Source organism: Coffea eugenioides, chromosome 6 (assembly GCF_003713205.1).
Source record: "Coffea eugenioides isolate CCC68of chromosome 6, Ceug_1.0, whole genome shotgun sequence".
NCBI lineage: Eukaryota > Viridiplantae > Streptophyta > Magnoliopsida > Gentianales > Rubiaceae > Coffea > Coffea eugenioides.
The window spans coordinates 12161218-12177298 of record NC_040040.1 but is presented as its reverse complement, the minus strand read 5'-3'; the positions used below and the strand labels follow the sequence as shown (position 1 = coordinate 12177298).

General features: G+C 35.4%; 1 protein-coding gene across 1 annotated transcript; it reads left to right on the top strand.

Annotated features, from left to right (window-relative positions):
- Positions 1–926: 926 nt before the first annotated feature.
- LOC113775968 (conserved oligomeric Golgi complex subunit 3) lies at positions 927–15933 on the top strand. The gene is made up of 25 exons (XM_027321031.1): positions 927–1228; positions 2376–2459; positions 2565–2672; positions 3284–3328; positions 3409–3483; positions 3638–3733; positions 4183–4260; positions 5306–5391; positions 6425–6491; positions 6632–6694; positions 6784–6885; positions 7021–7125; positions 7240–7332; positions 7901–7989; positions 8835–9054; positions 9157–9243; positions 10725–10841; positions 10924–10956; positions 11492–11578; positions 11657–11719; positions 12671–12787; positions 13851–13943; positions 14568–14693; positions 15034–15134; positions 15456–15933. Exons 1-25 carry the CDS (start codon positions 1121–1123, stop codon positions 15586–15588), a joined length of 2376 nt encoding a protein of 791 aa, XP_027176832.1. The 5' UTR covers positions 927–1120; the 3' UTR covers positions 15589–15933.
- The last annotated feature ends 148 nt before the right edge of the window (positions 15934–16081 follow it).

The following is a 16081-nucleotide window of genomic DNA, read 5'->3' as shown; positions in this document are numbered from 1 at the left end:
TGCTACTAAATGCTCGAGATCAGTAAATAGTAGTATAGTACGTATCAAGATAAAAAGGTGTTTTGCCCGAATGAAAATAAGAAAGACAGAAACAGAGTACTCTCGTGCAACCAAGATATACGAGACAACGCGGGGCGCCTCTACTGAAGTGTACTTTCCGACCAAGCGCAACTGCGGCTGTGCTCTGCTAACCTCGACGCTTCTCCTTGAAGCTTTATCTAGTACAAACAAAAGGACCAGCTTTGATTGAATGACATTAACAAAGGTAGCATGTTACTGTCCATAACTATTGGAATTCACTTTGCTATGCCAGTTAAAATAGTAGGATGTTCATAAAATTAGGATATCGTTTGTCTGACTTAAAAATTATATAATATTTGGGGCTAAATTCAGATAATTTGTAAATATCTAACTGAAATTATATACAACCAAGAAATGAGAGGACTTTAGATCAATTTGAATGTTTATAATCATCTCAAGTATCTTTACAACTACCTTATGGATATGAGTTATTATATAAAAAAAAAAAATAACTTTTAATTGCATCATAAACACGTTTGTTTGAACATAAAATTATCTGTAAAAATTTTTTTAATTACATCATAGATGTATTTTCTAATTGTTTTTTTATTTTTTTAATTTTTCATTTCATATACATCACATCATAAAAAAATATTATTCTAAAATATTTTTTCCAATTAACCTCCAATCCAAGTACAATTATTCTAAATTTTGCCGAAAGAAAACAATTTCAAATACTAAGTATTACGAGTATTTTATTTTAAAAGAAGCGTACAAATTTACAGATCGAACTAAACTATAATGTCCATATACAGAAGCACATGGTACAACCAACCAATGCACCCATAAATCTGAAATCTTCAAAAACTAACTAGCTAAGCTAGCTAGTAGTACAAGGCTAGAAAGCTCCCTCCCTCGTCAGTCGTCCCTTTTGTGCCCCTTTTGAGTAAGCTCAACGACACGGGGGAAGCACGGCGGCAGCGCCCGTGTTGGCCGTTGCTCGACGAGTCAAATTCTTCTTCCTCTTCTGTTCTAAAATGCATTCTTTTGCTTAAATTGAAACTCACGATACAAACAAAATCTGCAATAGAAGAAAAGAATGGCGGCAACGACGACGTCGACTTCGCCGCCATCAAAAGCCGGCGTTGCAGTTCCGAAATCAGGCGCAGTTTCCAAAGGCTATAACTTTGCTTCTACTTGGGAACACGTAAGCCTTTTTGTCCTCTTGCTATTCCTCTTCTTGTTCACTTCCAACAGTTCTTCCATCTGTGCCTCAATTAAGTATTTGGATTCGTATTTTGCTCAAATTGTTCCGTTGAATATGGCTTCTGGATTTTAGATCTATGTGATTGTTTTATTTATGACAATGTAAGGAAAGATAAAAAGTGGAGATCCGTGTGGGTGTACATTGTCAATTTCGGTTGATTTCTGGAAATGAACTTGCAGGTGGTTCTTGATCTAGGTTTTTCTGATCCTCATGTTTTTATCGTGGGCGCGGTAATTGTAACTCTTAGAGCTTCTTGTTAGGTACAATAATGGTGTCATGGGATGATTGTTGAACAACATTAGCATTTTATATGGAAATCGAAACAGTGAGAAGTGCTGTATCTATTTGACTTTATTTTTTTGAGTGTTATTTGAAACCCCCTGTGTTCGTTGGGCTGCCAAATTAGATATTTTTACAAGGTTAGATGCTACCTGCTGCTTTTGGAGTTACAGAAAGCAAGAAATTTTGGCATGTGTGTTACGCTTCAGTGTCACATTATTTTCTTTTTCGGAGTATAGAAGGGAATGGAATTCCCGAATTTTATGTTTGAAACTAAGGGCAGAAATTGATATTTCTAATGTACCCCTTCAAACATTTCCATTCTGATTGTAGAGCGGCTGGCTGTTAACCTATTGGTCGTAGGTTCGGTGCCTACCCGGTAATCAATGATAGTATCTATAAATTCAGTATTCATATGAGCACTTGCATGTGTCTAGTTTTAGAAATTTCCAAACTTTCACCTTAACGAGTAATAAGATGTCAAGACGCCTCCTTTTCCCTTTTCATTAAATCTTTATCTGTCGGTACATTTACTTGTATTTTGGAGACCTTATTTATGCCACACAATTTAAGTTTTTGGTACTATTTATATGCTGCTTTTTTTCCGGATATGTGTTATCATGTTAATTTTGGATACTCTACCTCATCTTTTTTGGGTCTATATCCTCTTTCTTTTAAAATTCTTTCCATATCAACACTGTTTGCACTTCAAAATTTGGGGAATCCAATGTAAACTTTGTAAATGCTGTAATTAATTCTTTATTCCCTTTGTGGATCTTTCTTTTCTTTTCTTTTTTTCGTTTTGTAGAATGCTCCATTGACAGAGCATCAACAGGCAGCAATTCAAGCACTTTCTCATGCAGTTGCTGAGCGACCATTTCCACCCAATTTAGTGAGTTACTGATGCCTTAGTTTTTCTTTTTCCCTTTCTTTTTCCTTCTTTAGGAATGTTTTTCTTTTCTTCCCCTGGAATTAAAGGCATTCTTTGCTATGCAAGTCCCAAGAGCATGTCACAGGAGAGGACAATGGTCTGTCTATTTCAATGGAGCATAATACATTTGAAGATTCAGGCACCATTGAGACTGTTCTGGTCAATACCAACCAGGTGAGGAGTCATTAAGTGCTGGATATGTACACAATCATACCATTTACTGTATCTTGCTGAGAAGATAGGGTATGTAACAAAAAGGAAGATCAGCCTTTTACAAACAGCAACATCTCGTGTACATATACCCAGTGTTACTCTCATACCTCAATTTCCTCAAATCATAATTGAGGCAGCATAGTGGTGTCAAGAAATGAGGATGGTGAGCATGGGATATATCAAGACTGACAGTGGCATGGCCAATGGCTGATTTAGACATTCGAAATATTTTTATATACTCCAAACATTGATTTTCCATTTCCTGAGACATGGAGGACATAATTGAGTTCACTTTTAAAACAGATTACTTGGTTGGTACATGAATAAGTTATCCTTCAGTTTTCACTTTATGTCTTGTTTCCATTTCTGCTCCTCCCTAAGAACATGCTAAGGAGGCTGCAATAGAGTATTTATTTTTCTTGCAAAAATTTGGAACAACTGGAATTTATTGATTTGCTTACTGCCAATAGGCACTTTTTAGTTTTATGTGTCTATTGTTAGCTCCTCAAATTCTTTCCTTTGTTTAGTTTGTAATTCAATTCATTGTGTCCTCTGCTCGTTATGTGAAACAGTTTTACAAGTGGTTTACGGGTCTTGAAGCAGCTATGAAATCAGAGGTTAGTATTGACTTCCATTGACATGGCTTTCTGACAATTTTGATGATCACACAACTGTACCTGATTTTCCCATCATTTAGACAGAAGAAAAATACCAGCATTACGTGAACACCTTAACAGAGCGGATACAGACATGTGATGGCATTCTTCATCAGGTGAATAAATATGCTTTGGCGTCTAATGTTATTACATTTTCTGTTCTCTGCCCTTCCTGTAAGAAACAACTGAAGTTTGTCTCTCTGGCTGAATATACTCTTGGTGCTTGCTGTTTAGATTGAGTTAATGTTTAAATATTTGCTTTGACTCCAGGTGGATGAGACCCTTGAATTATTCAACGATTTGCAGTTCCAGCATCATGCAGTCGCAACAAAGACTAAAACTCTTCATGATGCATGTGATAGACTGGTAGACTCATCGTTTCTTTTAGCATCTGATTTGCACCAATCTTAACAAAGTACTTAGCTGTCTGATGGTTTTAAACTTTTTAAACCTGTGGTGAGGATGTTACTTGACATTTTTATTTGCCATGAGCTGGATTACCTGTCTTTGACATTATGTTTTTTGTTTGCATCATGTTCAAGCGGTTAAATTATCTGAAATAGCTATCGATTTTTATGTTATAATTTATATCAACTATATTGTAACCTAATATTAGGAAAGGAAGCGATATCTATACCCCATTCTACTGAAGATGTTCTTCTTTTGTTACTGTTTGTTTCGCTTTAAAAGGAAGTTTAATTGAACGAAACTGTCTTACAATTCAAGACCGAGATGATACATTAAATTCGTAAAAGTTGATTGAAGAATAATGTACATTGAATCTTGAGTTATTCAGTTTGTTCCATGTTTTACAGCTTATGGAGAAGCAGAGATTGATTGAGTTTGCAGAGTCACTGCATAGTAAGCTCAATTACTTCGATGAATTGGAGAATGTAAGGTTTGAACACTATTTACTTGTTTATAGATCAATTATCTTGCTATTTATTAGATTGTAATGCATATTATTAGATTGTATGGCTGATACAGAAGATAACCTTGTGATATAAATTTGTCAGTGGTAGGCTTACCTGCTTACAGGAGTAAGGCAATGACTTGTCTTACATATATTCATCATTTGTCCAGAAAAGATATGTTTAGTGAGTATTTGTATCAGGGTAACTCATAAATTGAAGTTGACAATTTTAAAAAGTGACATAATGCCACTAGGTATTAGAGATATCACCCCAAACAGTTGAACGTGTAGTAATACATGTTTTATGAGATACATTTTTTCTTGAAAGATTTAATATCAATGCTGTTTTCTTCTCTTAATAGTATTGCTTCTTGATCACTGATACAGAAAGATAACCTTGTGATATAACTTTGTCAACGATAGGTTTCCTGCTTAGAGGAGTAAGGCAATGACTTGTCTTTCATATATTCATCATTTGTCCAGAAAAGATATGTTTAGTGAGTATTTATATCAGGGTAATTCATAAATTGAAGTTGACAGTTTTAAAAAGTGACATAATGCACTATGTATTAGAGATATGACCCCAAACAATTGAATGTTTAATGTAGCAATACATGTTCTCTGAGATACATTTTTCTTGAAAGATTTAATGTCAATGCTGTTTTCTTCTCTTAGTAGCATTGCTTCTTGATCATTCAATATTAACATTGAAATTGCAGGTGTTTTTTACTGTGCTTTTCTTTTGCCCGAGTTTCTTGGCTGAAGTTGTATCCTTGTTCCTGCCTGAGTCATATTGGTTGTTCTGTGTTGGTATTAGGATGTGTATAAGGCTATTCTTTTTTGTTGTAGCTGGTACTTCAAAAGATGGCATTCTCTCTCAGCCTGTTTTCTACTTTATTTCCTTCAGAACAGATTCTAGTGGAGCTGCCATGATGCAGTTTTTGTGGGGTTGCCTATTTTGTTTGTTTCTATTGACTGTCGCAAGTGCAATATGTGATTATAACTTGTTTCGCTCTTGTTTGCAGGTTGCTACCAGTTTTTATTCTCCAAGCATGAATGTAGCAAATGAGAACTTTCTTCCATTGCTAAAGAGACTCGATGAATGCATATCGTATGTAAACTATTAAATTGCAGTATTTGAGGATTAATTTGTCAATTTGCACCACTGAGTGATGTTGTAACAAATGTCTGGAATACATTAATAAGATTTTAATTGAGCTTCAAAGTTAAGAGTTTTATCATATTTAAGATAGAGAATTAGCCCAAACAGAGTTTACAAGGACTAATTCTACTTTGCACCCTTAGAATTTCTCAATTCTCACTTTGCACGTGAACTTTTACTTTGAATACTTTGAATCTCCTCAAATTTTTATTTTGGATTCCCCAAAGTTACCAGTGCATGCTAAAGTAATATAATTTTGCACAATCTTATTGAAAGTATCTGAAGAACATGCACATATACAGCATGCCTCTCTTCTCAATGATGAAAATACGTATGCAATAATCACAAAACAACGAGTGAGCAAAAATTTGTCGAAAATAGAAGTTGACGTGCAAAGTGAGGATCAGTGTAAACTAGAGGATGCAAAGTGGAAACAGTCCTCCTTGCAAGAATTACCATTTCAGAAGGAAATGGCACACAAGGAGAATAAGTTAGAGAATAAACAAACTGACTGATGTGGAAAATAAGGGTCTCCTTATTTATCAGACTAGCTTTGATAGCCTACTTCATGGACAAGTGCCATATCAATCTGTTTGTTTAATGTGTTTATTTAGCATCACTCATAATAATCTCTTAAAAGTTACAATTCCTTTTGAAAGAGTCTGCATGTCTTTCTTTCTTTATGTTGTGCAAAATATTTAGGTTTAACAAGTAAAATTGGTCAATGCATCCTGAGTACATTGATTGCTAAATGAAGTGATTTCTGAATATCTAGAACGTTGAACATTTGTTTTTCGTTAAAATGAGCCTGCCAAATTTCAATCATGATACTTGATTGTTCTTGTAGCTTATTTTAGGTTGTGAGCAGGTTCGAAGTACTAACGTACAAGCATGAATATCGTCTTTTTAGAAATTGAAGCTGTTATTTAACTTGTCCACATTGAAATAGGGAAAACTTTTCATTTGTCTTTTTTGTTGCTAGGTATGTTGAAAGTAATCCACAGTATGCAGAGTGCAATGTTTACTTGGTCAAATTTCGGCAACTACAGGTTTGTGCCAATAGGGTATTTCTTTGATCACATTTAGGAGCACCTCACTGGCATCATTTCGGTTTTTTATTGTATTCTTTTTTATATTTTCTGAAACTAAAGAACCAATTTTTTTTTTTTTTTTTTTGCATATTTGACAGTCTCGAGCGCTGTCAATGATTCGTTCTCACATTCTCTCTCTTCTTAAAAATGCTTCTTCTCAGGTGAGATTGCTTTATGTTGTGCATTTCTAGTTTCATTTATTACCTCTAGTATACCTTGCTTATCCACATATCTTCTTTGTCTTGATTAGGTACAAGCAGCTATTCGAAACAGTGCTGGTGGAAAAGCAGCTGTATCTGAAGCTGTTGAGGCTTCTGTCATCTATGTACGCTTCAAGGCTGCCGCAAATGAGGTGATTTTTTTGCCTTTTCTTTCTTCTTTTTGTCATGTCATTCTTATGGTTTTCTGTCAACTTTTCTGCAAGCGGGATCAGCATATCATTTTAACATGATGCTTTTTACTTTGGGATCTTTAATCTTGATTGCAGCTTAAGCCAGTACTGGAGGAAATCGAAACCAGAAGACCTAGGAAAGAATACATTCAAATACTTGCAGAATGCCACAAGCTATATTGTGAACAACGTCTTTCTTTGGTGAGCAGAAATCTTAAGTAATTGATTTACTTAGCTTTTTTCCAGTCATCTATTAGGTTTGTTGTGATTCTGTTGTCAATTTTCTGTTAAACAAGTAATTTTGAGATTATTTAGGTGAAAGGCATAGTGCAGCAACGGGTCTCGGAATTTTCTAAGAAAGAGGAATTGCCATCATTGACTAGATCAGGATGTGCATACCTAATGCAGGTAGTGTATCCTTTGCTATGATTGACTTTTCCCCCTTTTCTTTGTCATAAGGGTGCATATTGCTGAGTTGCTGGTTTTGAATGGAACTTGCCCGTGGAGCAGTACAATTACTTTATTGGGAATAAAGTGATAATAGATTTAGGATATTTGTAAATTTTATTTTAGGCATATATATTCGGGTAAATACGTTGATGAGTTGCTGCGTACAATCAGATTGCTCAAGGACAATGAACCTAGTTTTGTGTTTGTGCTGCAACTGGTGTTGCAATAACTGCAAAAGAAAATAATTTGTTAGCTACCATTAGCTTGCTACAACTGAAGATTTTCTGAGTCACTTTTATGATATCAATGAAGGGATTGAAGATTAGAATTTGGACGATTATTAATGTCTGATGATCTTTGGAATTTGTAACATGGAGAGCATCTACACCTTTTCTCACCTCCTTCCCATTAGCTTCTACATGTTATCCATGCTCTTTTGTCTAATTCTTTCAGGTGCCTTGAACTATCAATAGAATACTTTGAAAAGGAAGATATAATTTTTTTCACTTAACCATTTCAATTGCAGGTGTGTCAGCTTGAGCATCAACTTTTTAGTCACTTTTTCCCGTCATCTTCAGAGGACACTTCGAGCTTGGCTCCGTTGACTGATCCACTGTGAGTTATCTTCCGTGTCCTGCTGGACCTATCAATCTTTGTTTTAATTTTTCCCACGTTGCTTCTCTTTCTCCTCTTGTAAGTCCTTGACTTGAATTTTTTGATAATAATAATATCCCGCTTATGATTTCTTCTTTAACCTCAAGCTGCTGGTGTATGTTGTTGAAACCTTCGAAGACTGGGATTAAAGGTTTTAAGTTTTTGTTGTGAGAAGCATGAAGCTTATATGGAATTCTACTAGAAAGAGAACATTTTCAAGTACAGAAGTTTTCTGTAGTTCATTTTTATTAGTGGAGACAGTTTTATAGTTGAATTACAGTATGCTGCGGTTGCTTCTTTGATGCCATTGTCATGTTCTCTATCTGTACTATAATCTTAACAGCCTCGTTCATTTCCGTGACTTGCTGTTGCATGATTGGGCTCAGCCAAGTACGGATTCTGTTGTATTCTGCTTGGTGTATTATGTTCTCATGGAAAAAATTCTTATTTTTGCAGTTGTTTTAAAATAGTGATAAAGTTCCAATAGGAAAACAGTATTCCTGGAACTATCTCACAAGTTGCTATGAAAGGTGCACTGTGATTGGATACGGAAATGAAGATCCTTACTAAATATTATTAATCAGCGCAACATAAAATGTTTTGGTGGATAGAGTGTTGTAATTTAACTTTCAAGGTGTTGTCCTTGTATACACAATGAGGAGCTTTCCGCAACTAATTAGCATTTTGTAATTATAAGCTAATTTAGGAGTCAATGTCAATTTACAGTCATGAACATGGCACTTGTGCTGATATGTAGGTGGCTAAAGTTCACACCTTCCGTTCCCTAATTGATACTTCTTTTGCAGATGTACATTCTTGTATGATACATTACGGCCAAAACTTATTCATGAAACAAATCTTGATGTTCTCTGTGAACTGGTTGATATTCTCAAAGTCGAGGTTCTGGGAGAACATTTAAGCAGGCGAGGTGAATCATTAGCAGGATTGCGTCCAACTTTGGATAGAATCTTAGCAGATGTTCATGAACGATTGACATTCCGTGCTCGAACACATATTCGGGATGAGGTAGCTACTTGTGCCTCTGATTGTTCCTTCAACTTATTATTCCTCCTTGTACTGTAAAAAATATCACTTCAAATTCGACATTTTCATGTTTCGTGTTTTCAGATTGCAAATTATCTTCCATTAGATGAAGATTTGGACTATCCCTCAAAGCTGGAGCAGTTGGCACAAGTGGATACAGAAACTGTGTCCGTAAGTGTCTTCTTTTGGTTAAAGTTTTCTATATTGGAATGGCTTTGGTTTTTGTTTTCTCTTTTCATTTTTGTATGACTTTCTTTCCTCCTGGAACAAGTAAGATAGACTTTGATAAGTCACTGGAGCTTCAAATGAAACTCTATAGCAGTTTTTCAGTTTGTCCTTGTATCCTCGCTTGATGACTTCCTGTTTTTCTTGTTCATTGCATTATTTATTGCTTTGCAAAGATTTTTGCTTTTCTGGCTGCTTTTTGTGTTCTGCATTATTTCAGAACTTGCCTATTCTCCCCGATAGACTTTGATAAGTCACTGGAGCTTCAAATGAAACTCTATAGCAGTTTTTCAGTTTGTCCTTGTATCCTCGCTTGATGACTTCCTGTTTTTCTTGTTCATTGCATTATTTATTGCTTTGCAAAGATTTTTGCTTTTCTGGCTGCTTTTTGTGTTCTGCATTATTTCAGAACTTGCCTATTCTCCCCGATAGACTTTGATAAGTCACTGGAGCTTCAAATGAAACTCTATAGCAGTTTTTCAGTTTGTCCTTGTATCCTCGCTTGATGACTTCCTGTTTTTCTTGTTCATTGCATTATTTATTGCTTTGCAAAGATTTTTGCTTTTCTGGCTGCTTTTTGTGTTCTGCATTATTTCAGAACTTGCCTATTCTCCCCTCTAGACCAGAGAAATGGGTGGATGACCCTACTTGCCTCCTATTAAGTTATCGATAGCTTCTTCCCATTAAATTCTTTATGGTTGTGAAATCCTTGTCTTTTAGTTTATGCTTCTTTTGGAATGTCTATGAACGATGATTTCCTTCTCTGATAAAACATGATCAATTATGAATTTCAACTTTGATATCATGAATCTTGTCTGCTTTTTTGATTTTTAAGCATGAGTTAGCTGAATTGCATCTTGGACAGTGGACCATTTAAATAACCCTTCTTACCCCATAATGGCCACAAAAGAATAAAAGATAATCATCTTATTTCTTAGAAATTTGTAGAATATCTTGTTTGTCCCAGATATGTTTTCTAATTGGTTTTTTTGGATTGAAATGATAGCGGTACCTAGTACTTATGACATGACTTGTCTGTAAAATTTATTTTTTCTGTCTTTTGGTTGGCCGAGTTCTCAATAATTATCCATTTCCTAAATTGTAATGATGAAAATTATCTTATACTTCTGGATTTCTGGTCATTCTGATCCTAATGACTCCTAAGTGGATATGGACCATCTTAGTTGGATATGCTAAGCATTTCTTATTGAGATTTTGGAACGTTTATAATTGATTGCGTTTAGATTACACTGTTCTTGAGGTCTAATGACAAAAGCAAAAGGTCTTTTTTTGGTAATGAAAGCAAAAGATTATTTCCTTAAGTTTTAGCTTGCTAACAAAATTTCTTCATGATTGTATTCTTTTTATAATAATAGATAAGTTCAACAATTTTGAATTCCTTTTCTCCTCATGACACCCACCTGCAGAGTGATCAAAATTCCGATGCTTCTAGAATTTGGTACCCTCCGTTGGAGAAAACTATATCATGTCTGTCAAAGCTTTATCATTCTTTAGAACCAGCAGTTTTCACTGGCTTAGCTCAGGTAAACAAGTACTTTGCTTGCTTGACCTCTTTTTTAATCCTTGATGATATACTCATTTTCCTCTCCTTTTTAACTCTTGCAGGAAGCAGTGGAATTTTGCTCTGTATCTATCCAAGTTAGTCAGTAATACTTGAACATTTTTGGCGGATTCTTCGTTTTAAAGTTCTTGAGCATATGACTAATGTTAGACTAGTCAGAAAGCGAGATTATTTGGAAGATATTCTTTGACCGTGCCTCCATACATTTCCAACCACCTTTTTTATTTCACATACATAGGCATCAAAAAGAATGCTGCATTCAATAATACAACAGTTTCCAGATAATCTTAAATCCAAATGCACCCAATGGTATTTACGTTAGTTAATTTATATTTCTCATAATATGTCCAATTTAGCGATCCTAATAAGACGAGTTATGTAGCATTGCCTTTGTTCTCTGGTTTATCTCCTTCTCTCTCCTTTCACTTCTTTTATTCCTATATGGTATTGAGTCATTCCAAGTCCATCAAATCCATCATCATATATTAAAAGACAAGCACATTATTTGACCTGAATATACTTAGTACTTCTAACACATGATGCTAAAATCGAAGTGATACATTGACAAACCGGAGATTCATATTCTGACCACAAGCTTGTTTCCTGATGCAGAAAGCTAGTAAACTGATTGCTAAAAGGTCATCCTCGATGGATGGACAGCTTTTCCTGATAAAGCATCTTCTTATCTTAAGGGAGCAGGTCGTTCTTTTTACTTTAGTTTCTGGCATTTATTTTCTCCGCAGAGATAATTTTCCTAATACTGATGCTTCGTTGCAGATTGCACCCTTTGATATAGAATTTTCAGTAACGCACAAGGAACTTGATTTCTCACATTTGCTGGTTAGTAACTATTACATTGAATTGCTATTATTTCTTCATATTGTGTCCATTTTGACTAGTAATATAGTTGCCTCTATAGGTAGATCACATTGTTGTCACATGGTTTTGGCTAGCTCTTCTTCTTCTATTCTAGTGAAGATCATTATTGTTTCATGTCAAGCAACTGGCTTTTTGGATGTGCCTTCTCCAGCAGCTGAGGAATGGCATGTTCAGTTTCAGTTGTCTTAGTGAGAAAATAGGGACTTGATGGGTTGTGGCATAAGGTGCTGTTTCTGTGGGTAACAAGTGATGGGGAAAATTGGTTCAACTGAAATTTTTGTTTACATCAGGAAACTGTGTAGTTTGCTTGCCTGTTATAGAACTGATAAGCAATATGGGCATTGTGTTTATTGATAATTTTTTGATTTTGATATTCTACTGGAGCCAAACAATACTTCATGACTGAAGATGATAGTTTCCTGAGGTTGTAAATTATTTGGTGTTGTTTACAAATCAGCCAGATTGAGATGATGTCTGCAGTTTGTGGTATTAATGGAGAGAAGACAATCACTTAAAGGTTCATTGTTTGAGAGGTACTAAATAAGTTGGCATTTCCAAACAAATTAGTTAAAACAACTGGCATTTAAGTGTGATTTTGGTCTATTGGTAGATCATATGCAAAGTTGCACTTCAAGTCGGGTAGCTCTGACAAAAGCCAAATTGACAACTACTCAGCTCTGAATATGATGAAATCTTGGAAATGACATGGTTTTTAGGCCTGATCTTAAAACTTGCAACTATGCTCTTGACAAAGATTTTTAGTAGAAGAAGTTGTGATGATTTCACAATTTGATCACCAATGTTGACTGGGATAATGTGATAGACTCCTAGAGTCCTTTTATAATGGGAAAATTGTTATCTTTTCTTTTCTTTCAGTGAAAAATTTGATCAGCATTTATGCATCATTTCCAGGAGCATTTGAGACGGATTCTCAGGGGTCAGGCTTCTCTGTTTGATTGGTCAAGATCGACTTCCTTGGCTAGGACACTATCTCCACGGATATTGGAAAGTCAAATTGATGCCAAGAAGGTACTTGCATTGCTTACATTTTTATGTTTTCTCACCTCAGATGACTTTTGTGTATTACTATTGCTCATGCTTCAACTTGTTTTGCAATAAATGTTCCATAATGCAGCATTAGTGCAACTTGCTAGATGGTTAATTGTAGAACCTAGAAGTTGTGATTCTTTTTGACACATTTAACCTTCAGCCTATCAGAGTTGTAACTTCACTGTTAAGAATGTAGGCACGTTTGGTAAGAAATTCAACAGTGCTTCCTGAAAATCCACTTGCATTTTAATATGATTCCATGGTCCACGAGAGTGACAAGTTCTTTTTTAGGAGTTAAAAACCTGTATACTTGTTTTATTATTAAATAATTGGGAAAACATGGTATTCTTTCTCTGTATCGCAAGCCTTTGTCATTGTCAGTCAACTAAGTAAGGCCTAAGGCCCCCTTCGAAATCCGTAAACATGAGGAGCATGCCGCTACAAAAGGATGCTCCTTTATCTAGCCTGTATGGAGGCAAATTAATTGGTAGCTTTGTGTTCCTATATCTTAGATGGTTCTGCCTTACAAAAATTCTGATTCATCAGATATGTAGTGCTCTATACCACTCATTGTTTGTTTTGAAGCCCCATACTACCAGTAGGTCTGGTGATGCACTCTTATCTTATTGAATTAAACACCAAGTGCACGGGGATATAATAAGTCATAGTAGTGGACAACACTGCATGTTTACCATTCCCAACTATATTTTATCTCCAAGGATTTAGCCTGCAGTATTGCATTATTTGCAAAATTGTAGGTTTCAAGTATTAAAAATCCTTGATTCAGAAGTCTTTTTTTTTTGGTCACCCGCATCACAGTGATACATGACACTGAACCAACAAGTCTGATTGACCCTGATGATAGAGCTAATGAAGCCAACATTTTTTTTTCCTTGTTTCTCTTTTGAAGTTAAAACTTTGTAAGTTGGAAAGGTTTTCTTCTGTTTATTTTTTACCGTTAAGCAGAAATAAATTTGCCAAACACGTGCATTACAGTCCTCAGGGCAGCGTAGTTAATCATGGATATGTCATCTGAGTGCAGGAATTGGAGAAAAGCCTCAAAGTCACATGCGAGGAGTTCATTATGTCAGTGACCAAGCTTGTTGTGGATCCCATGCTTTCTTTTGTTACAAAGGTTTGTTCATCTTTGAGTACTTTCATTCCATTCTAGAGAACAAATCACAGAATTTTATCAGAAATTGAATTCTTCTTGTGCTTTTGGAGAGAGATTACTGTCAAATTGTCTCATTGTGCTGAAAGGTGTTCTGTACTACAAACTGGCGTTTTGTACATGACTTAAATCCACAGAAAGGGGGATCTACTCTAACATTAGACCAACGATCTAGTGAAATCATTAGAAGTTTGTAATAAATATGGTCTACATCGTACAATAGATAAGGGAGTTGTGTGCTGAAGAAATGGAAAAGTCATTGAGGGAAACCTTGATGGGCAGTAAATTATAATACTGAACTGAAACTGAAGCTCAAATTTGCAAATTCATCTATTAAATTTTCATGTTTGGAAATTTTCCAAAGAGTACTGGCTACTTAAATTTGTCTGTGAAGGTAATATTTGTTGAAGTTGCGTTGGCTTCCAGGGCTGAAATTTGGAGTCTTCAAGTAAATTTTTGATGGGCTGTGAATAATAATAATGCTGACGGAAATTAGAGCACAAATTTGCTGACTTATTCAGTAAATTTTCAATTTTTGCATTTGTCAAAGAAGATTCACTAATTTAAGTCTCAAATTTGTCTGTGAAGGTGACAGCTGTTAAAGTTGCATTGTCGTCTGGGGCACAAATCCAAAAGATAGAGTCGTCTATTGCAAAACCTCTCAAGGATCATGCTTTTGCCACTCCTGAAAAGGTTGCTGAGCTTATTGAGAAGGTAAATTGCAGTGAACAGATCACTTTGGTTTAGCGGAACATGGTTAGATGATAGCTGCTAGTGTTTGGAAGTGATTCGTGTCTGAGAATATCTGGTGATTAGATGGTCACGTTGATTGGTCTTAACCTATAAACAGGTTAAGCTTCTTAGCATACTGTTGTAGAATAAAGCCTCATTCCTAGTTTTTTTCTTTCATTTTTTCTTCGACTGCAGGCATGCCGTTGTTATCTGTGTATGCTTTTCTCTCATTGTGGTGTCTCTGTTGTGCATGCATACCTGGAGATACTTGTGCCACTGCATGTTAGCATTCATCCTGATCATGTGATGCAATTTGAGGCAGGTTAATGCTGCAGTTGAGAAAGAGTTGCCAAAAATAATGTCAAAGATGAAACTGTACCTGCAGAATCCATCAACACGTGCAATACTTTTCAGACCAATAAAGTAAGATATTGCTTTGCACCCATGTCTAATATCTTGCTGATTTGTTCGTAAACAACAAAAACTTGGGTTATCGAGTAGAATGCAATTATCTTCTTGGATCTGTTTACCTTTTGGCCCATTCAGTAGTTAAGGATTCTTTATCCTTGTTTTTTTTTTCTTTCCATTTTTGGTTGGGAGAAAGGAGTATTGGGCGTTTAGGGTGGCAGTAGGAGTTATGGAATTGGATCGTTATCCCTTTGCACTTGATGATATCTGTTTGCTTTTCCTACTTTTTCTTGCATGTCCTAATTTTAATAATTATAATTATTATTATTCATGCAGGACAAATATTGTCGAAGCACATGTTCAAGTTCAATCGCTCCTGAAATCAGAATACTCAAGTGAAGATATGGAGAACATTATTAATATGGTTTCCATACCGGAACTGCAAAGACAACTTGACAACCTCCTGTAGCACGCTCCTGAATCCTGTGGATGTCTCCAGTTTTTGTTCGGCAATTATATATATTTATCATAAATGGAACTTAATTTCAATTCATACCAGGCTAGTGATTATCCTTTTTTTCATACCTTTATTCCTTAAGATGATCTTTTACTTGTATAATATACTTTCAGGGTTCTGGTCTGTAGTTTTGTAGTAGAGGTCTTCTCCAATGGCTTAAAACCTTCCGTAAATATTACTGCAATAGCAAAAGGGGTCGCAAAGAAGTATTTGAAGTATAGAGAGGTGTTTTTGACTTGCTGTTTTTATGTACTTCTGACTTTACCAGTGAACTGAGCTTAGTGCACTTTTTTTTTCTTTTTTGTTTCAATGGAGGCACATTAGTTTGTTTGTTATACATTACAAAGAAGCAGAAGGGGGGGAAAAAAGAAGAGGCCAATTTCTTGTTTATTCACTAACGTTTAAACTTTGAAGTATGGAATGAACAAAGGGCTGTGTGGAAATC